This window comes from Megalops cyprinoides, chromosome 19, assembly GCF_013368585.1.
Source record: "Megalops cyprinoides isolate fMegCyp1 chromosome 19, fMegCyp1.pri, whole genome shotgun sequence".
In the NCBI taxonomy this organism is placed as follows: Eukaryota; Metazoa; Chordata; class Actinopteri; order Elopiformes; family Megalopidae; genus Megalops; species Megalops cyprinoides.
This window is the reverse complement of record NC_050601.1, coordinates 7,739,257-7,761,439: the sequence shown is the minus strand read 5'-3', so window position 1 is coordinate 7,761,439 and position 22,183 is coordinate 7,739,257. Positions and strand designations below refer to the sequence as shown.

At 42.8% G+C, this 22,183-nt stretch overlaps 1 protein-coding gene across 2 annotated transcripts; it reads left to right on the top strand.

The window, feature by feature from the left end:
• The first annotated feature begins 9,982 nt into the window (after window positions 1–9,982).
• On the top strand, window positions 9,983–16,322 carry LOC118794699 (CD9 antigen-like). Of its 2 annotated transcripts, none has more exons than XM_036552951.1 (9): window positions 9,983–10,084; window positions 10,420–10,546; window positions 11,873–11,975; window positions 12,218–12,315; window positions 13,007–13,081; window positions 13,357–13,461; window positions 13,690–13,779; window positions 13,881–13,964; window positions 14,931–16,322. In XM_036552951.1, the coding sequence occupies exons 2-9, from the start codon at window positions 10,481–10,483 to the stop codon at window positions 15,030–15,032; spliced, it is 723 nt and encodes a 240-aa protein (XP_036408844.1). In that variant the 5' UTR covers window positions 9,983–10,084; window positions 10,420–10,480; the 3' UTR covers window positions 15,033–16,322. The 2 variants fall into 2 exon arrangements, with proteins under 2 accessions (XP_036408844.1, XP_036408843.1); XM_036552950.1 differs by having other exon boundaries at window positions 14,270–15,011.
• Window positions 16,323–22,183: the final 5,861 nt, after the last annotated feature.

Below are 22,183 nucleotides of genomic sequence, written 5' to 3'. Positions count from 1 at the left end.
ATATGAACCTAATCCCAGCCTAATAACCAGAACCTCATGTACAGTAACTGGATTGATATGTACATTTGCCATCATCTGCGAAGTGACTGGTGTTGGACAGCCTCTGTTTGTTGTAGACCTCCATAGCTCATAATGGTGAAATACTATGCTCAGCAATCGATGTGTTTTGAAACTCTGGATCCATCTGTAAATTAGTCTAAACCTGTGTGTGGGTTTGGAGGTGCACAGGTCTGCATGGCTATAGCAGCCCATCAGACAGTGCTGGATTTCTTTTGTGGTTCTAAACAGAGATCTGCCATGTCGAGCTGTGCCGGACTCCTGTGCCAGGAGTTATGCTCTGCACTTCTTTCACCAAACAGGCTTTACCTTCAGCTGTACACTTCCAGTCAAGTCCGTTGGTCCTTCCTTTCTTTACCACGACGCACATGACAACATTCCCCTTTTTTCTGAAGGCTGTCCTTTCATTGATGTTATTGCAGACGACAGCATTTTGCTTTAAAACGTAATTCAGTGAAAAATACTGTAAGTTGGAAGAGGGGTCAGAGGTCACAGTTATAGTGAAGCTAAAGACAGATAGAGTTTTAGCTCAGCTCACCTCTGAACTTTGCTGATAGGAGCTTGAATTATGTGGCCACACATTAAGTGTGTGTGTGTGTGTGTGTGCGTGTGTGTGTGTGTGTGTGTGTGTGTGTGTGTATGCGTGTGTGTGCGCATGTGTGTGTGTGTACAGGGCAAATGCCCTATTACCATCACATCTCTCCATCGGTGACTATGAGTGTTGCTGTATTCCTGTCTTTGGTCAGCTGTTGTTTTGCTGAGCATCTTTGCCTCTGTCACTGGCCAAATTTCCATTACGGGTTCTCTCAACTCTCAAGAGCAGACGTGGGGGAAAAAATAGCGCAACAAGGTAAATGGACAAAGATGTAGCTTGCATGTATTACCTATTATTTGCCTGGCAAATCTAACCTGAGAACATCAGCTCTCTAAATCCTGCTCTCTGACAAAAGCAGAATGCGCATTTGTTTGCCTTCAAAAAGTCAGTGTAGTGGAAGCATAGCCATTGTCAGTGTTCCTGCAGATCTCATTGCCAGGGTTGTAACAGTCCAATGCTGCCATGACAATCTCTAAGGTCATAAGTAAGACTGCCCCTGTGTCTGAAAGCTGAAGCACCAATATTCCCTCCAGTGAGGGTACAGTTACAGTGAAGGCCCCGGGACCCAAAGGATGGCAAATTTTAAGGATTTTGAAGATTTTAAGATTTCGTAAACAACCATGATAAGCTGATGCATATTTTAATTGTTGTATGTGATTAAAATATATCCTGTTATATTTTTTTCGTACCTGGGTGAAGCTGCCTTCACAATGCACAGACCACTTGGAAAAGCTCCACCTTTGCTTTGTCTTCAACAGCGAGCTAAAAGAATATTTAAAGTGATATTTAATTTATTTTAAGTGTGTGAATATATATAAGTATATATAAACAAATGAGGTATTTAATGGTATGTATCACCCAGAAAGGCATTAAGTTATTCAGACTGAGTTGCAGAACATGACAACGTGAATTTGTTTTCCTATTCTGCATGTTCAAAAAACTTGTAAAATATCTTCTTTTTTATGGGCGCTTCTTTATTGCAGTACGTTCAGCTATGACATGGTCATCGTACAAGTGCTCATGTAAACCTCTTAATTTGTATTTTATGCAGCATTCCTTTTTATAATTATATATGTGCCTTGCTTTCTTTTTTTGTTTCTTTGGTTATGCCAGGTGTTTTTTTAGAGGATTTATGTGCATTCAGTGGAATGCAAATTATGTACAAAACAGTGTACAAAGGTGGTGTAAAAACTGGGTCTGTTCCTGCCTGAGAATTCATGAATGGCTGTGTCTGTGGTTGCTGAAGGATCACCTCCTGTTGCTCCGTCGACCATTTGAGAACGATAGCCTAGTCTTCGGACCCTCCCGACCCCCTTTTGTGTGAGTGGGGCAATGCTCCGCCCCTTTGTGCAGGGGCCACGCCCTGACCATGTCAGGGGTCGTCCCATCGTGCGACAGCTATGCATCTCTACATCACAGCCGAGCGTTCTGAGTTTTCCTGTGTATATAGCTGGATGTTTCCATGGTGATGTAAGAACTCCCTCTTTTTTTAAAACATGGTTTTCCACTTTTTTAATTTTGGTTATAATAATAACAACAATACTCATTAATTTCTCGGAAAGGAATAAAATAGGATCTTGCAAATGATACAATGGCAAAAAAAAAAAAAGAAAATATGCGATGGAACAAGGTGTTGTCTTGTTGTGGAACAAAAAGTTTTATTTTTTATCCTGTTCAAACAAAAAAAAAAAAGTTGCGGGAAAAAAAAACCCATTGGGGAGAGCTGAGTACGTGCAGGCTGTATATTGTGTGTTGACTCTGATGTGCTGGCGTTGACTTGTATAATACCTACTGTGACTGGCAATGGGACAGTGGTGTGCTTGCAGTGACTGCATCAACAGCCATCTGCTCTAAATAAATGTTCTATAGAAACAGTACCATGTCTGCCAGCTCGTTTTTCACCCATAACCCAGTTACTTCTCAATGCCAGTAAATGCCAGAGGGACAATAAAGGGCTATCTTACAAAAACACACTATGTGCCGGTATAAGGTACAGTCAGACCGTAGGATAACGGTGTTTCGCTGCTTTGGGCCGGCAGAGGGTGGGGCGAGTGAGGTGTGATGGGTGTGAGGAGAGAGAGCTGTGCTCAGGGCCCACCTTGACGGCGCTGATGACAGCTCCAGAGAGGAGATGCCCTCCCCAGGCAGCCAGCACCATGATGCTGCCCATGTGCCACAGCAGAGTCTGGGTGCGGGTCATGTTGTTCATGCTCCACACTTTGATCACATTACATTACATTATTGTCATTTAGCAGACACTTATCCAGAGCGACCAACATACAGTATGTTGCAGCTGTTTCCATGTATACAGCTGGATATTTACTGAGGCAGTTGTGGTTTAAGTACCTTGCCCAAGGGTACAACAGCAGCGCCTTAGCAGGGAATCGAAACAGCAGCCTTTTGGTTATGAGACCTGCTCCTTAACCAGTATACCACACTGCTGTCCCACTTTCAGGAGGAAAACACAGACATAATTTGACGTGGTCAGACATGGTCAGATGCGGTCAGAAACTATCAAACATGGTCAAATATATTCAGACACAATCAGTCAAGGACTACATTCACCAGGACCATTGACCATGCTGCTCAGACCCTGAACCAACCGCAGCCGGGGCTGAGACAGGTAGGGGGCGCTCCACCCTGAGCAAGCGGTCGTATGAGGTGCCGAAAACTTTGATCTACTCTGGTGTGGAGATGGCAGCCGGGGCGTACACCATGCCCATGTGTCCCACCAGCGTTGAGACCAGCTCCTATGACTCAGGGTTCCCCACCTGCCCACCTGCCATGGACACACACACTCATCCCACAGCAGTGAGTCTCTCACACGGACGAAGGTCTCAGAATGTCCCACACGCACGTGGTGGCTGGTGACAGCAGGGGATTATGCACTGCTTCCTTTGGTCTACAGTACACAGACACACTCCAGAGAACAAGCATCCCACATCTGTGGGAGAGAGGGAGGTGGGAAGGACGAGGCAGGGGGAGGGGAGAGAAAAAGAGAGAGAAGGAAGTGTGGGAGTGATGGGAGTGATGTTGCTATTGATCTGGGGAATTCCAAGTGTAGTTTTTTTTTCTTGTTCTTGTTTTTTTCCCTGTCATCCATGCTGTCTGTGTAAATCTTCAAACTCTGTTGTATAGTGACACTATCTCTAAAGAAAGCTTCTGCTATGGAAAAATATCATAACAAAACATTTGTAGTAGTAATAGTAAGACAAAAACTTGGGGAACAGGAAATGACAAAACTGGAAAATTTATGAATACAAAATAAACCAGGAGGTGGTACAGTGCTTGAATCATCCACCCTTATCAGCTTTGGAAAAACTGAGCAAAACCACAGCTGGGTGCTAACAGTCACATCTCCATGGCAACGGGGGAGTGTTCAGCCAGGCCAAAATACAGACACAAAAATACAAAAGTCCCGCCAAAAAAACATCCCATATTTAACAGGGGAGGGGAAAAGAGATTAGAACTGCACTCGCAGGAAGGTGATGATGAAATGACCCTGGTCCCTTCTTTCTCTTACCTTTCTCTCACCCACTGTCTGCTTCTTACTCACTCAAATTCAGGTTCAAATTCAAATAAGCTTTGTTAGTATGACCAGGTGTACAGCATGTCAAAAGTCAAATATAAATATACATACAGACATTATATACATACCATGCTGCCAAAAATTTTGTGTTTCCCTCACCCTGAAGAATTTTTAATTTCTTAAAAATATTCTAAAATATTCTAAAGTATTTTTCCCTACTTGTATAGTTTATTGCAGTGTAGGAGAAAGTACGTCTCTGTTTCTACCTCGCCTGTTTCCAGAGTGACCACCTGCCTTCTTTTGGTAGCCATGTTTTCTCGTGTCTTCCTGACTCTATGGCCAGGCAATATTGTCCACCACCACCGTGAGGTCAGCACACACAGCAACACAGAGAGGACTGAGAGCTGATGGGAAACTGGCTGGGAGGGACAGGATGTATCAATTAGTGTGGTCTCACTTCCTGTGATTGAAAGACAACAATACAGCGAAGGTGGTGAGACTTGTAAGCAGAATGTGAGAGTTTCAAGTCACAGATGGGACATTAGTGTGGTCTTGAGCGTGGAACTTAAAAAAGGATGAAGGGAACCTGCCACCCAAGTGCGACAGTGTGATTGCATCACAGCCACACCAGGCCACAGCACGAAATCCGCAGCAAAGTGTGATGGAAGAGAGAGACATAGAGTAAACAGATGAGTGAGAGAGATTGAGAAAAAAGGAGGAGTTTTATTCAGAAAGACTGTGTGTGGCTCGGCTCTGTGTGGTGTGGTGTGTGTGTGTGTGTGTCTGTGTGTGTCTATGTGTGTGTAGGTGTATAATGCCTTGACTCTTTCACCCTGCACATTAATTGAATAATAAGAAAGCCATGTCATTTCGAAACGAATCCCTTCTTTGGAGAGTAAGCATGCCGAGTTCCTCCAAAGCCTCACAGCTCCTCAGGATACGGGCTGAACAGGCACAAGGGGCCGTGAAATTGATTTCTCGCTGGGGGGTCTAAAAGGGCTGGGCACGCCCGCGTTCTCTGTGGGCCGTGACTTGGAGACGGGCGTGGACTCGCCCCGCAGGCGGTAATGACCGGGTCCCGGGCCATCTAACATCAGAGCTGGCAGCAGCCAGCAGTTTGACAGAGGGCTGCTGTGCAAATACCTGAGGCTCCTGGGAGAGACAGAGAGAGAGGAATCCCACCCCACCAGCACAGCACAGCACTCCCAGATCCATCCCAGCTTCTACCATTGACATTCTCTTTGTGTTCCTGTGCTTTTACAATACATTTATAACAGATAACAGGTCACAGACATATGTGACGCAGGTTTGCATAAACACGCCATCATAGATTTTAAATTGTCTAGAGACTAGATTAACAGATACATACACAGCATTAAGGTATGGCTCTGTTTGTAAAAAAAAAAAAAAAAACAGTTAAGGCCATTTTTAGAGTGAAAGTGTGACTCCGTTACTGCGTGGCCCTGCCCATGAATTGCAACAGAAACGCGGTAAAAGAGATGACAATGATGCAAGCTGTGATTATACTGTATATACACAACCGCAGTGCCCTGGCAGGCTTGACACGTTTCACAATAATTCACAATGTTTCCATTTTCACAGAAATGAAAGTGATGCAGGCAGACTTAAAGGCAAACAATCTACTGCAACCAGACATCCTGCTATGGGCTAGGTGCACTGGCAAGCAGAATATGTACTCTCTAGCGCTTCAGATAAAATGGCAATAAAACGAAAGCTGTTGATCTTACTTTGAGGCTGAAAGTAGCCATTTTGTTGACTGAGCTCTGTCAGAACAATGAGGGTTATTCACTTAGCCATTTACATTCATATCTGTGTGTTTCACAACCACCCTTAGGAAGAGTCCACCCAGCTCACAGGGAGAAGAGCAAAATGTTCACAGACATTCGCCTGAGAAACTACAGGCCAAATAATCTTAACTTTTTACCAGAAGCGATCAACATCCACCCCCCCATTCAGAGTGTGAATCATACACAGTGAGCAGACGATCAGTGGCAACTTGTGGGTGAGTCCCATAAGCCACTCAAACATCCTTGTCAGAGGATACATAGACTGGAGAGAATACCTTTATTATTAATAAAGGCATTCAGTGTGCAATACTTATGAGACCTACTGACACGCAAAACCCTGTTGTCCTCATAGCACATAATATCAACATGCATAATATCAACATCTGTCCAGAAAGTCTTCCAGAAACACTGTTCATGAATCAGTTTTCTGCAAATCCCACATGACTTCAATGCTAATGCCAATACAGGTCGAAATGTACCCTTTGGCCCAGCAGAGTCTTATCTGTTCTTACATTGTTTCCTCTTGTTGTTCTAGGACTAACTGTTCCAGGGGCTAACATCACTGGTAGACTATCTGTGCCCTGTGTGTGTGTGTGTGTGTGTGTGTGTGTGTGTGTGTGTGTGTGTGTGTGTGTGTGTGTGTGTGTGTGTGTGTGTGTGTGTGTATGATGCCATAAGCAAGGAGGGCTACTCAAACACAGTAAACTCTCTCCAGTGCTACAATAACCACAGACACCACATCTAGCGAAGCAGGTGCAGCCCTGTCTGCTGAAGGGATGTTGCTAGTGCTTGCACCTCCACCCTGGATACACAGCTGTAGTGTGGAGTCTTCCTAGAGCTCATAAGCCAGGCCAAAACAACCCTGTTAGGCCACTGGTCATAGTGTTCAAGACCTCACTATGTGACTGGTTGATTGGATACACTTAGAAAACTTTTTTTCTTGTTGCAGCCACGCCATAAAAAAGACCAGACCACTGCTTGCATTATCTCATATAGCGAATGTCCAATAAATTAAGCACGCTAATTGCTGAACTGTCAAAACTTCCAAAACCCTCTAGGGATCAGGAAGAGGTGATCATTTAGGACAGTGGTGGAAAACCTGTAGCCATCATAAAGAAGCCCAGAAAATATGAATGTTCCCCCTAATGGCTGCTATTACAAACACCTGCATCTCTCAGTAATAATATTTATATAATTCCATATGCATATTACCCACATCTAAAAAGCAGTGATATAACCTCTAGAATGTTCGAAAATACGACACACTTTACATGGAGGCACAGGCACTCCAAAGGCCTGTACTGAGGTCTGTTTTCTTAAAATGGCAGGTAAGTTTGCAGTGTGCAAACTTAAGTGTGCAACCCACGGCCATTTTAAGAAAGCAGAGAAGTACCAGCTATTCACTGTGATTGTTTGCTTAGTGACATTCCATTCTGCAATCAATACCAAAAATATGGACGCCTGGAAGAAAGACCAGACATGGAAATGACTGATACAGTTGTACGCTGATGTTCAACAGCAAGAAATCTGACACATCATTCAGGCCCATTTCCTTTCTCTGTAGTGCCTGATGACGTATTACCAAATGCCTTACAGAAGGAGAATACCATTCATACGCCACTCTGCCTTGAATCAGGGGCCCATGCACTGTCTTGCTTTCAGTCAAGTTCCTACTGAATGTCCTGTCAAATTTGCAGTACAAATTCCACATCCAGTATTCGGATAGAGACCCAAAGCAAGCACAGGTTCTTTTTTAGGCCATTTTAAAACACTGAAATTTGTAAATCTGGGAATTGGACACTGTCTTCATAAACAATTCAAGGGATTAAAACATTGACAAATGAGAAGAAATAACTAGCTGAGATGGTGAACAAACTCAAATGGCTAAAAACTGTTTGGAAAATGAATATTGAATAATTTCAAGTCCAAACCATGGTTTCCTCCAAAGGTAGACAGCGGACATGTGAGTGAAATGTAGCTGCAGTATAATCTGTCTTGACAGCAACACAAATTACACCAACAATACCGTTAATCCACACCTATTCTCAGAAAATAGGAAAAGATTCCCATTTACTGAAAATCTCCAGCTCAAGTCTAAACATGCCAAGGTTTTTCTTTATTTTTCCAAGACGTAGCTCACCAAGACTGAGCACGTCCCTCACTGTTCAACTCTCAGATCATGCCTCATAAACAACGCCTTGTTTGCATAACTACATAAAGGGCCTTTCTCTAACTGTGCTACTGTACTTCAAGCACATTTCATTGGCATCCAATCAGTGTGGGATGATGATTGTGCAATGTGTACAACTTCAGATAACTAGAGTTAAAGTGGGGTACCTACAAATTGTTTGAACTTGAACTTGGCTCTGCGGAAAGGGGTTAATAACGCAATGCACTGTTGGAATAAAATTTGTCAATCTGGAGGCTTCCAACTGGCGTGACCAGTAAAAGCCCTTGCTGTTGCAAGTTGCAAGGCTGAGCACTATGGCCAGGGTTCGATCCCAGCCATGTCATCAGCAGGCAATGACTGGAAGCCCACAGAGGCAAAACAAGCTGGCCTCATACCACTTGTGGGATATCGAGGAGGGTGGAGTGTCCAGGGTCTTAATCTGCTCTGTTGATCAGTGACTCCCTCTGGTCAATGGGGGTGCCTGCAGGATGCACATGAAGTGTCTTTCTCCATCCCATGCCTGCACAGGCTGGCCATGAGGACTTGTGGTGTATAAAACATGTGGTGACGGCATCACGTGTTTCCCAGGAAAGGCTGAGCATTTCAGTCACAAAGGGGAACATAATCAAGCAATCAAACAATCAAGGACACCAAGGACCAGGGCAGAAGCATTGCACATTCCATTGCAGTTAAAAAAATAGGGTGGAAGCCTCCGCTGAACGTGAAGTTCGCAAAGCCCACCTGGTTTATGCCATTAAAAAATTATTGGTGGGGTGAACAAGTATGCTGGTAGCATTGCTTATGCCTCTTTTATGCATATGGTGTAAGACCTCTGACATCTGCTATCTTGCTAAGCAAAGTAGAAGGATTAGTTTGTTTTTCAAATAGCCCAAATATGGCTAAATTATGTTGTTCAGCTGAAGAAGAAAACAATCAAAATATATTAACACAGATCAGAAATATATTGCAACATATCAAACATCACAAATACTAAACCACTCTAATGTAACCAACAAGAGTAGTGAGCAAAAGTAAATAATAGCCATAATATTCATATATGGTAAATCTTAAATAATGACTATGTCCAATCCATGTGGTGTACAGATGACAAAATCTGCTATATCAGTATTACAGCATCGTTAAGCAATGCCCAAAATTCAACATCCAGAATTTTGGGCATTGCATTGCAAAAGTTATGTGCAGTCTGAATCGGCCGGAGTGACACACCTGCCATTTCAGCTGAACACCTGACAACGTATGATTTGTGTATCTGATGCCCCTTCTCAAGTTTTCTGGAAACTGTGGAACATTTTTTTTCATTCAATTAGGCAAACTCATGAAATAGAAAAAAATCTTTCAAAATAAAAATGAAAAATTCTAAACAAGTTTTCACTCACGTAAACATACACTTATTGTTGCGCTTGCATTGTGGTGTAGTGGAAAGGAGCAGGGCTCCTAACCAAAAGGTTGCTGGTTCAGTTCTCTGCTGGGGCACTGCTGCTGTAATCTTGGGCAAGGTACTTAACCCCAATTTACCTCAGTAAATATCCAGTTGATAGATAACAAGTAAAAACTGTAACCTGTCTAAGCAGCTCTGGACATAAGAGTGTCTGCTGAATGAAAATGTCATATTGCAAACATAAATTCAGCTTCATAAACGTGTATCCAACATTTTCTCACTTTCCTGAGTGACGCCATTCCTTCTTTAGTTTCGTTTTTCTCGAATCGCTCATTCAGGCACGCACTTTCCCCTCCTGTCTGTCACGATTGTACACCAATGGCATTGCAGTTTTTATTTCAAGGTTGGGTTATATGAACCGCTTCGTGCCAGGCGAATTCACTGTTCTTGAGTTTAAACTGCGCATCTGGCAATAACGTGTAGCATCTGGTTGCATCGTGAAAGAGTAACGAGCGGGCACTGTGAGGTAACTATATATAAGATGTATTATTATTATGATTATTATTATTATTATTATTATTATTATTTGCGAATACGCTTTTTGATATTTAGCTGCAATGTTGCATCGCATGTTACAAAGTTAAAATATCTGTAGATCCTGGAAAAACAGCATATGTGTTCTATCCATGTGCATTTTTTCCAAATATTTTTGGTTTTCGGGCAAGCTTACTGTTTTTGTTATGTTCTGAAGCCTTCAGCTAACCTGCTAGCAGTGTTTTTCTCTGTCGGTAGTGAGGCGGCTAACGTTTCACTCACAGTGGCCAAATGTTTAAATAAAATGTTTTGTGGGTCATTTTGAAGGGTTTTTTGTGCGGATTGAAGGACAGCGTTTAAGAGACAGACAGACAGACCGCTGGTAGCCATGGCGTTGGACGGATGCGGACAGATGTGTAAATGTATTCTCATCCTTTTCAACATTGCGTTTGGCGTAAGTATTATTATGATTCTTATTATTATTACCACTCCTGGACAACTATCTATATGTTGTCTTTAAAATTAAGAAGACCAATTCATTTATTATAATGGTACCGTGATTACAAGTGAAACGCCTAAAAACGTGTAAGATGTTACGTTTTCGTCGATATTGCGGTCTTCTGCACGGTAATGTGCAGGTCGTGATATCACTGCTCCGTGTTTTGCAACAGTTGCAGTGTGCACTGACTTAAGTTTCGTTTCTTTCCGTTAAGTTTTGTTTTCCCCGTTTTCGTTCTGGCGCATTGCCCCATCCCTCCTAAGGCGGCCCCCAACCCGTTCACGTTTTAAAACATTGCGGTTAACAATGCGTTTCCCCCCTCCCTGAAGCCCTGGTGGACCGGGGCACGGAGAGTGAGAAATACTTCCGAGTGAGTTCAGTTTGTGAGTTCACCACAATGGTTCACTTTACCAGCACTTCATTTTTTGCAATCTTTTTTTTTTTTTGTAATACAGTTTTTATCATTATTTATATGAGAGAAAGAAACATTGAGAAACAAGAGAGAGAGAAAGTGAAAAGATGTAGTATAGTTTTTAATGGATAATAGAGAGTTGAACATTTCATCATTTCTGTTTAGCATTTCTGTGTAGTTCTGTGTATGGATGTTTGTTTTGCTCTGGTAATGCAAATGTATGTATGTTACGCCAATAAAGCTTACTAAATTGAATCGAAAAAGACAGAGGAAAGGGAGCGTTTCCAGTTTCATAATAAACTAAAACATAAGTGAATTAGTTCAGCAACTACCCGATCTTGAACTGTTAAACAGAATCAGCAAAAAGATCTGTTTTGATGGGACTGGTAGCATTTCAGGCATGGTATGCATGTCCTTAGAAGGCCATTCAACCCAGCTAGGCTTGTCATTTTGCCTATAGCGGATATATGACTGTGTCAAGCCTGATCCTGAAATACTGCTTTGGCAGTGGAGCACTTCTTTCATTTCTTTTTTTATGTGGTTCCTCAGTACTGATAATGAAACACATTGAATTGTGGTTAGATTGAGTCAAAGCCCTAGTGCTGTGGGAGCATAGCAAGAATAGAAATGTGGAAAAACAACACTTCATTATACCAGTTATTATCATTTTTATTTCTTTTATTCTCATTACTTTTCTCAACTTTTTTTTATTACTTTTCATTATTATTCCATGACTGTTGACAGAATCCAAAGTAGATACTCCTGAAAGCCTGTGTGGCTTCGTGTGCTACTGTGACCGCAGCTTTATTTACAAGATGTCTGTGTCTCTCTCACCCCCCCCCCCATCTCTCAAACTGTCATGGTTGCAGCTTTTGGGCTCTGCATTGCTGGCACTTGGCTTGTTTTTAAGATTCAGCTCCCAGACACGTGGACTGTTTGACATCAATCTCAACACCCAGGCATTTGTTATCGGTAGGTGTCTATGTAATTCATAGCTGTAACTGCTCCCTCATTCCTTCAGTCACTCGCTCATCCTCACTCCTAACCTCCTCTCCCTCTCTCTCTCTCCCTCTCCCTCTCTCTCTCTCTCTCTCTCTCTCTCCCTCTCCCTCTCCCTCTCCCTCTCCCTCTCTCTCTCTCTCTCTCCCTCTCCTTCTCTCCCTCTCCCTCTCTCCCTCTCCCTCTCTCTCTCTCTCCCCCTCTCTGCCTCTCAGGAGTGATAGTGCTGATGGTAGTTGGAGCATTCCTGTTGCTGACTGCTATTTTCGGAGACTATGGAGCCTGCAGTGAGAACAGAAGTGCCCTGGCAGTGGTAAGAACAATCGGGAGTGATAGTTATAATTAGTAGCATATAAACATTCACTTCTTATAATCTTTTACTGCACAATGATCTTTGTGTCATCTTGATGCAATTGCCTGTTTTCTTGACATTGATATCCTTCACTATATGTTGTCCATCTTCTACACGATGGGGAACTTGTTTTTAGTTAGTCCTTTTAGACCTCAGTGTGAAGACCAAATCAAATCCAGACACATTTGCTTGATTCCCCTCTGTTGCTTTGATGGATAAGTGCCAAGAAGTGAGTATTTTCATGCCTGAGTCTGATGAGCAAGTTGGGCTAAGGGTAAAACAGGAAGTGGGATAGAAAAATCACAATGTTTGTCATAGCCTGCCACAGAGAGAAGTCCTCAGAAGTGGCTTGTGAAGTCTTGAGAAGTGATACAGTGTCACATTCTAAGCTGTGTTTTCTCTGTTTCATTTTCCTGTCTGATCTTCCGTGCATCTAGATGGTGCTAGTGTGTTGGCCACTGTGTTCCTTTTTGACTTTTCAGCTGAGTGTGTTTTCTGTGACTTCTGTGCATCTGTGAACTGTCACTCGCGAATGGGTGACCGAGACAGATGCTGCTATCTTCATTCACTGTGCGTGCATGCTGTTTTTTTGGCTGCTGTTTCTAGTGCTTAGTGGGTTTGTAATCGGTTTGTGTTGGTTTGTTATTCACAGTTTAGCGGCCTTCTGGGTGTCCTGGCCGGAGTTGTAATCTGTGCCGGGGTGATGGCCTTCACTAACAGTGATGAGGTGAGAATGAATGAGAGACAAGAAAGCAAAAAAGAAAGAAAAAATGTGAGAGAGAGAGAATCAAAATACCTAGCAGATAAACGATGAATATGTCATTCTTTCAAAGCTAAGCGAGTGAGTGGGTTCTCACCCTTATCACACTAACTCTGACCAGGGAGAAAGGAAAAGAGAGGAGATGGGTGAAAATCAGGCAGATGGAGACAGGAATGGCAGGGCATCACTGGTGGACATTCTTGGACTGCTGAGGGAAGCTAACTTGCGTTTCGGTTTTGCAGGTGGCGGAGAGTCTCTCCGACTTCTATGGTTCAGTGTACCTGCAGTATGTCAACAAAGGTGGAGACCCCACCATGGAGGTCACACTGAAGATCTTCCACAATTGTGTAAGTGCGCAGTCTGGGCTATACTGTTAGAGCTGTGCAAAGTACATGTAATGTGCATATTTGTACACAGCTACGTGGACTCAGTTATACTCTACTACTTTACTGTCTATACTTTGTACTATACTATTTACCTATATGCCATACTATTTTCCATGGTTTTGTGGACCAGCTGGTCTGTCTTACTGAACGGATTCACACACTGACCCGCTATCTCACTCCCTCTCTCAGTTTCAGTGCTGCGGAGTTGGCGGAGTCATTGAGCCCTTCGTCCGAAGTACTTGTACCGAGTCTGGTATTTTGGACTTTTTGAAATCAAAAGTGAGTCCGTTTGTCTGTCCATTTCCATGATCAATGCCTCACGTTCCACAGCAGCTGGAAAAAAAAAAAAAAACTCTGTCTCCTCTTCTGTCGTCCTCCAGCCATGTCCTGCGGTCATCGTCAGCACGTTCCGCTCCAAAGCTCCACTGGTCCTGGGGATTTTCTTGGGAACGGCAGCTCTGATGGTATGGCACAGTGAGACCCGCAGTGCACTGCAGAGATCAGATAATGGGGGGTGCAGCTGGGGATGAGGGGGTTGCAGCTGCAGGGAATAGGAGGGATAGAAGGAAAGCCAGCTGTGCTAGGAGTCCATGGAAAAGTTGCAGACTGTGGTAGAAGCCCTTGTGCTAAGAACGCTACAATAGGAGGGAGAAAAGAGGCCACTGAAAAGAGTTAGCAGTTAACCTTCTAATTTTCTATCTCTCTCCCCCTCCCCTCCTGTGACCCTTCTCCCTGTCTTGCACTTGTTCTCCCTCCCCGGATGTCTCAGTTGCTTGCCATAGTGTGCAGCGTCATTCTCCGCAGGGCAATCAGTCGCTCCCTCTCCGGGCCCCCGTACCTCCTCATGTCCTCAGCCAGTGTTCTCTCCCCAGCAGTGCCCCTCTCTGGGCATGTGCAGGGATACACCCCCTACCCTGCATATCCAGCCGCAGAAGCTCTGGCTGATGACCCTTGAACATCCTCCCCTCAGACCCCCCCCCCCCCCCTTCTCCCTTTTATCACCCCTTTTCCTCTCCCACCTTCATTTTGAGTGTGCCTCACCGTCCCTTCCTCCCACATCCATTTCTCCGCCCGGGTATCAGAGAACCGTTTTGCCCTCTTTCTGGTGTGGGTCGAGTGTATTTGTTCTGACCACCACCCCCATCACCATCAGATTGCACTCTTGATTTGGTGGGCATAGTCTACTGCGTTTGCAAATCATGCTCAACCATCTGGGTTTTGAACATCCCTCTCCCTTACTCCTTGTTCCTGTTGACTGTTGTTTCTTTTCCTCTCCGCTCAGTTAGTTTAGAAAGTTCTCCTCTTGGCTTAATGACTGTGGAACAGGAACATGCGCAAGGCCTTCACCCCTTTCCCTGCTTCTGGTTCACCGTGCCCCCCCCCCACCTTCTCCTTTCCTCATGCTCTCACTCCCCCCCACTCTTCCTCAGATCTGCGCCCTGGTGTGCTCCAGCATTATGGCTCAGCAGATAAAGAGAAGCCTCCAGCAGTTCCCAGTGGCCTATTCCCAGCCGGGCTTCGTGGCCTACTGATGAAAAGCTGAAGATCATTCGCCAGCCCCTCTGGTCCTCCATTCCTTCCTAGGTCAAGTGTAGCATCTGTATTAAGAACTGTGTTCCCAGCAACATGCCATCTTTGCCACCTCATTCCTGCTGTTGTGTGAGGAGAACCTCGCAGAGGTGGACCAAGGTTGATGTCTCTGAGCAATCATTTCGTTGGGTGCATTGTCGTGCGTCTCCCTCTCCTTGTGCTTGCTGAGCGTCTGTGTTTGTTTTTGATTGAATAGTGCTGCTTTGACACAAAAGGGAACATTTCATATGCATGCTGCTGGTAGTTTTTTAATGAAGCAAACTAACAATGGGCAGTGATGCAGACATAGCCGAACCATTTTTTGAAGCCACAGACTTTAATGACTGATATGGCACAGTCAGCACCTTTCACCAGTTGGATTTGAACAAAAGCATGTTGCCATTAGCTTTATACTTTTACTTATGGGTGACCAAGGGCTCCATCATCTTAATGCCTAGACCTGACGCTTTGCTGTTACTGTTTAAAACAATGTCTGTGGTTAATCTCAATTTTTTTTATCAAGTTATGCTTAGTATTGTGACTGTTACATTCACCTAAAATTAATTGAATAATCCAGTTATGCATCTTATAGGATTATTGGTCAAGTCACTTTTATTCAGAATTTTACTCATTTTAGGGACATGCATAAATTCAGATCCACAGATTGTGTACAGCACAGAATCAGAGAGCCACACTCAGGCCAAGCAATGACCAAGGGCACTAAATTCAGATGACGAGCCTCCATTTCATACTCTCAAAATGATGTTAAAACACACTCACCCAACATACTGTCACTGAGGGATACTGCACCAGATTAAAGTGGTCTACTCACAGAAGATTTGGAGGTCTAAATTTCAATTTGCTCTGCACAGATTTGATGACCAAATTCATTTCAGATTTTTAGGGTTAGAGAGCTGGAAGAGCCTTGCACATGACTTGAATTTCCCATACATGCAAACATAACTGTTGGAGAGCATAGACGTTAGCTGTTTGATATGGGTATTAACCTTTACCTTGGAGTCCAACGAAGGGATCACACCAGGCCTTTAAGGTGATGGTGCTGACCCATTATTTGGACATTGTAAACAGGGAAAAAAGGCGGAGGAGGGATGCCATGAACAGCTGCTTATCTACTGTTGGGATGAAGGCACTTCTTTCAAGTCTTTGTTTGGAACCTCAAATACTATATTTTAAGATGCCTTTCTAGCATGTTCGTCACATTGTGTTCTCTTACAAGCCAAATTAGTTGTACAACCCAGAGTTGAGCATTTTGTTAAAATTAATAAATGTTTTCTATAAACAACTTTTAACACTTTGTGTGGTGTCATTATTTAGGTATGCAACAAGTGTCACAACGAGTTGAAATCTGCCAATTACCAGAATTAAACTATTGTTTTTTGGTTGGTTATTTTTTGGTTCTTGCCAAGTGAGTGGCTCTTGCAGCAATTACATTTTACCAGCAAAGCAGTTGCCTTTATTCAACAGCATCTGCCCAGCTCTACAGATACGGTTACAGATACAGTTCAAGATTTGAATCAGTCTCAGGGCAAGGGGTTCCACAGTTTGCACCCACGTAAACCAAATTTAATATCACAAATCCTTCCATGACAGAGACTGGCAGCTTATATTGTATCTCATTTCCCCACATTCACCAGCCACTGACATACAGTATGTGTTTCTGAGTGACTTCATCCAGGGCTGGGGATAAGGAAATAAAGCTATACTACAGGAAGTACAATTACATCCATAACATTACGTGTACTAATATGCGTTGCTCCATTTGTACTACAAACAAAAGAACTTCCCCATAACTGAACATGCACACACCATCTTTTTTCGGATCTGAAAGAGTCCTTTCAGATATAATGCCATTGGCCTCGGGTAACAGGAAAGAGGAAACACCTGCGGGTATTTTTCTTCTGCAAAAAATAAATGTCACTGAGAATGTAACTGTAATGACCACTGTTTTTTCTTCTGCCAAATATTAAACAGTGGTTATGGTTCTCAAACCATTCACAAAGAAAAATTTATTTGCCTTACATTATTGGCTTCATCTAAGGTAGGAAATCATAGAGTCATACTAGACATTCAATTTTTCGCTCCTCAAATATGAAAAGGTAGAATAACACATTAAAGTTCATACATTAACTGGCCACTACTAAAAGAAACCTTAAAAGATATATGGCGATCACTACATTTAGTTTTTGAGCTATATGAATAATAACTATATGAATAATAACTGCATAACCTTATTACGTTTAAAATTTGAAAAAGCTTCAGTTGTCTAGAAACTAGCTAAAAGAGCAGTAAGTGGTTTCTAAAACCACTTCTCTTTTATAAAGAAAACCTGAAAATATGTCAGAGAAAGAAAAGCTATTTTTAGACCTTTCAAGCAGTTGATCTACAGTGTTGGTTAGATTCCATATATAGGACTGGGACAAAAGAACCCTTCCTCAGGTTGAGAAAAAATGTCTTGAACAGAACTCTTCATATTTCTTTGTATATATACTTCATATTTCTTTGAATGTTAGAAAAATACAAATCTATTGAATAACTAAAAGCTGGTTGTAATGCTATTGATAATCTCAAAGAAATATATTGTGTTCTTATAGAAATGTCTGTACTTCATTCATAAGAATCCACAGATCTTTTCTTTCACAGGGCAAGAGGCAGGATATCAACTTTACTGAATACCATACAGATGAGCAGGAGGAATCCAGTTGAAAGGTTTCTAAAAGAAAAAGAATCATTACTCCTGGCTAGAGACATCCAAACTTAGTGCACAGGAACAAACACACACACACACACACACCGACACAGACAGACAGACAGACACACACACACGCAATCACAGAGACACACACACGCACACAGACACAGACACAGACACAGACACACACACACACACACACACACACACACAGACACAGACCCAGACACACACACACACACACACACACACACACACACAGACAGACACAGACACAGACACACACACACCTTTAAATAATTTAGGCAAGGCACAGACAGGAAGAAGGACCCTCTGGAGGAAGATTGGGGAAGCAGCAGGCAACCCGAAAGGCATTTACGAGGACGCCTGCTGGTCGTTGCGGGCAGAAGTCTCTGAAACCCTGACAATACTCTTTTCAGGCATTGTGTGCTTTCTTGCGCTCTCCCCAACAGCACGCACAACCTAGTCGAAAACATAACGTGAACGTTTTGCAGAGAGAGGGGGGCACACTAAAGTGGCACGCAAAACTCTACTGCAACCCCGCCTCCAACATCTGCTCACAGCACAGGCACATGCCGGCATACACAAAAGTATAATTTTAATCACAGTTACACACGGAGCAGTGCAGGCAGGAAGAAGAGCAGACAAAGTGTGAGCCGCTCAGAGCAGGCAAACAGCCCGGACGGAGAGAACTGCAGAGACAGGGTGAGCAGCACAGGCAGTGAAAACGGTGAATCAGTGAACCGTCATGCGTTGAACAGGAGAGGTCCAGGCCTCGGCCACCACAGTACACACCCCCAGAGGTCAAAGCACAACATCAGGGAGCTAGTGGTGACAAAGGTGAGTGTACATGAACTTGCCACAGACAGGTCAGACACACAAGTCGGACATCTAGGGGCATTGATCTTGTCTGATCCATAGCTCTCTTCTGGTCCTGTGTTTTTGTATTTTAACCTGCAGGTTCATAGCAGCAAGTGGATGAAGTCCAGTAGCTGATCAGGATGAAGCTGAAACATCAGTATGAGGCTGACAGTAGACCCTCCTCTCTCCCTCAGCCTTCCCTCACTGTTTCATTCTGTAACGTTAAAGCTTCCAACATTATTGACTCCTTATGGTTTGTTTGTGTTGTACTCTACCTCGCTTATCCTCGCTTTGGATAAAAGTGTGGCAAATGAATAACTGTAAATGTAAATGTCAATGTAAAATGTAAAGTGTATTTGAGCAAGAGTCAGCAACCACAGTGAGTACCATCAGAATATCAGTGCAAGTCATTGTGTTTACAGCTGATAGCATACACATGGGGAACCCACATTAAAATAAGCAGGGATCATAAACAAAGTTTTTAAATGATATGATACTATAATTTAATTTGTACTTCTAACCTGAGTGCCAAACGTGAGTAAAGTGGTAAATGTTTCTAGACGTAAAATACAAGCAGCGTTTCTAAAACATAAAGGGTCACAGAGCCAGCAGAGTGATTTCAAGGCTTACTTTGTGCCTTAAACTGGAATGAACCCTGTGATCTGTGCAATATACTTCCCCTTGCTTGCCTATAAATTCTTCCACTGTCAAAAAGGAAGTTCCTGCAAAAGCCACAAGATCTTAGTAGCTTGTGATATGGTGTTTGGCTGCATTTTGCCTTTTGTCGTATGCAACCAGTAAGTAGATGCTTTTAAAATTAGACACGCTGTCATTCAGTTGGTTGGATGAATGACAGCTATTTTACAGTTTTTTACAACCGTTTTCTTACTTAGGTCAATTCCATGGCCACTTTTTCAAAACTCTTAACACTGTGTGCTTAACAACCATGCATATGAGCACATCAGTTAATCTTTCATGCAAAATGCACTACAACCACCAGAACACTTCATAATTCACCCAAAAGTGACTCGTGCTGCCATAATTATAGCAAATGCTCTCTCTCAGCAGACTACTTTGTCACTCAAAGTACAATGGACTGAAAAACAGAAACAACTTGAAGCATTGCAAAATGCATATATTATGTGTTGCCGTATCCTCTGTTTTAGCATAGATTACTGTAGTGCCATATCAATGAGCTTGGCTCTTTGGTGTTGCGGTCAAAGTTGCATGGTGGGTACCCTGTAGACCCGGGTTTGAGGCCAGGTGGGGTGACTGCTCTCACCCTTCGCTACATTCACATTTACTGCAACATTCTCCCTTGCCTTGAACATTTAGAAAAAATTTTTTAGCATATCTTATCTACCCCTACAATCCCCCATGCCCCATAAATTTTTTGCCCCTCAGACTTTTTGATCTGTCGTTTTGCCTGTCACAATACTTTAGATACCACAATTGAGTGTGGTAAATTTACTGTAGTTGCATTCTTGGGTCATTTTCTTTCACTGATAGCCCATGACTCACATATACAGCAGTAATAGTGGAAAAATCTCTTCAGCGACAACTACATCTATATTTTGCCTATATACATGCAAATTTCAACGCAAATATGATCACTTACAAAAGTGGTAACAAGGCTGCAAACAAAAAAACTGAATAAACTTTCTGCTAAAATCAGAATAAGCTGTCTTATTTCAAGCATATAGTTTCATTTGTCTGTCAAAATGCAGCATATTTCCATCTACAGTGATCTAAATTTCATTCATCAAAATTTGCTGTAGTTTTACAGAATTTTGCTGGTGGTGAACATTGACTGAGAGAGGTATTCATGAATTTCGGAAGAAGTGGTGATTGAATGCATTTTGTATCAAAGCAATGCAAAAGTATACACAGTTTAGTTCACATAGTCTTCTGATATGGTGAATGTGTTAAGTGTTTTGAAAAAGTGGACATGGTATTGAGACACGTGTGAAAATGATTGTAAAAAACTGTAATACAGAGACAGACAAAGGAGTGGGGATTAAAACACAGTGGGTTACAGTGTCTGTTCCACAGTGTAGGGTTCCTCCTATGTTCTAATCCTTTTTTGGAGGAAAAAAATGTAAATTCCAGATGCAGAGATGTGGAGGGTCATTTCCAGACACAGATTCATTGTGTAGGACATTACAATTCCTTGACAGAAAGTGACATCTCAGAAATACCATTTGACCCTTGAAATAGGTAGAAGTAATCAACCTTGGTTGTGGAAACCTGTACTGCCCTCGTGTGGAGGTGATGTGTAATTTAACATGGATACATATCCAATGTATTTTGCAAAAAAATCTTTTCAAACCCTGGCAGTATGGATCTCATGGCTGGCACAATAATAGGATGTGGTATGGCATGAGATTCACTTTCATACTCAACTTTAAATTTAATAATGGCTTGTAGTGATTATCATGCACTTTAGCACTACACTGGATTGCATATTACAACTTTATAGGTATATACTAGGTCTTTCCAATGTGATTATTATAAAGGAATTGCTTGATTCCTGTAAGAAGAGTATGTCTTATCAAGAAATCCATTAGAAATAATTTATATAATAATTTATGTAGGATTTAGAATAGAAATATGAAATTCAGGAATAGGAAAAAACAGTGTTTTTAGCACTCCAACTGATTGATGGAGTGCACTGTATTAGCTACCTGGAACTCAGGATGTCTGGCGCAGTAAGGTGCAGTCCATGAAACTTGATTACAAGGCATCTGTTTTTCTCTTTCCCTATCTCAGTGGCCCAATTACAGGCATATACTTATTGGATCATCAGGGAAAAAGCAATTCTATGGATGTGTCTACTTCACTGTTGTTGGTAATGTGCCACTACTCATTCAGCTAGTTTATGTGTGCTTAACCTGTATGTGTCTGACAGGATCAAGCACCAGAAAGCCAACATGCCCAACTGACTGCAGCCCACATCCTCATCAACCTCTTACAAGCTGAGACTGTTAAATTGCCATTATATTTGTGCTTTAGAAGAATAGAAGGAATAGAATAGAAGAAAGATAACTGTTTGTGTCAGGGCTCCGCCCTCCTAGCTGTGGTGTTTTTGTTTTTCCCTGTCCATGTGCTTTTGTTTTTCCTTGTGTTCCAGCCCCACCCCGCTCCCCGCCTGGTCCCCGCCCACCTGATTGCCCCATTACCTTCACCTGTCTGCCTGCTCACCTGCATCCCATCTCCTCATCAGCCCAGCCCTATTTCTACCCTGCTTGTTCCTGTCTTGTTTGCCAGTTCGTCTCAGCGTTTTCGTACCTGTTTCGTTCCTGCAGTTTTTTGGATTTCTGTATTCTCCGTGCCTGACCGCCTGCCCTTCGTCTTCGTTTCCTGCCTGCCGTTTTGTCCCTTTGCCTGATTGTTTGCCTGCCCGGTTCCTGATCCTGCCTGCTTCTGTTACTGACCCTGTTTTTGTCCACGGACTGCCTTCCGGTTTTCGACCCTGCCTGCTTTTGGTTTTGCTACTTTCCTGCCGTCATTAATAAACCCGCC

Bases quoted from the DNA above. Each gene is read 5' to 3' on its own strand.
- LOC118794699 (XM_036552950.1), top strand. From the start codon at position 10,481: ATGGCGTTGGACGGATGCGGACAGATGTGTAAATGTATTCTCATCCTT. The intron at 13,082-13,356 runs GTGAGAATGAAT...TCGGTTTTGCAG, and splicing joins CCTTCACTAACAGTGATGAG to GTGGCGGAGAGTCTCTCCGA. The intron at 13,780-13,880 runs GTGAGTCCGTTT...GTCGTCCTCCAG, and splicing joins TGGACTTTTTGAAATCAAAA to CCATGTCCTGCGGTCATCGT.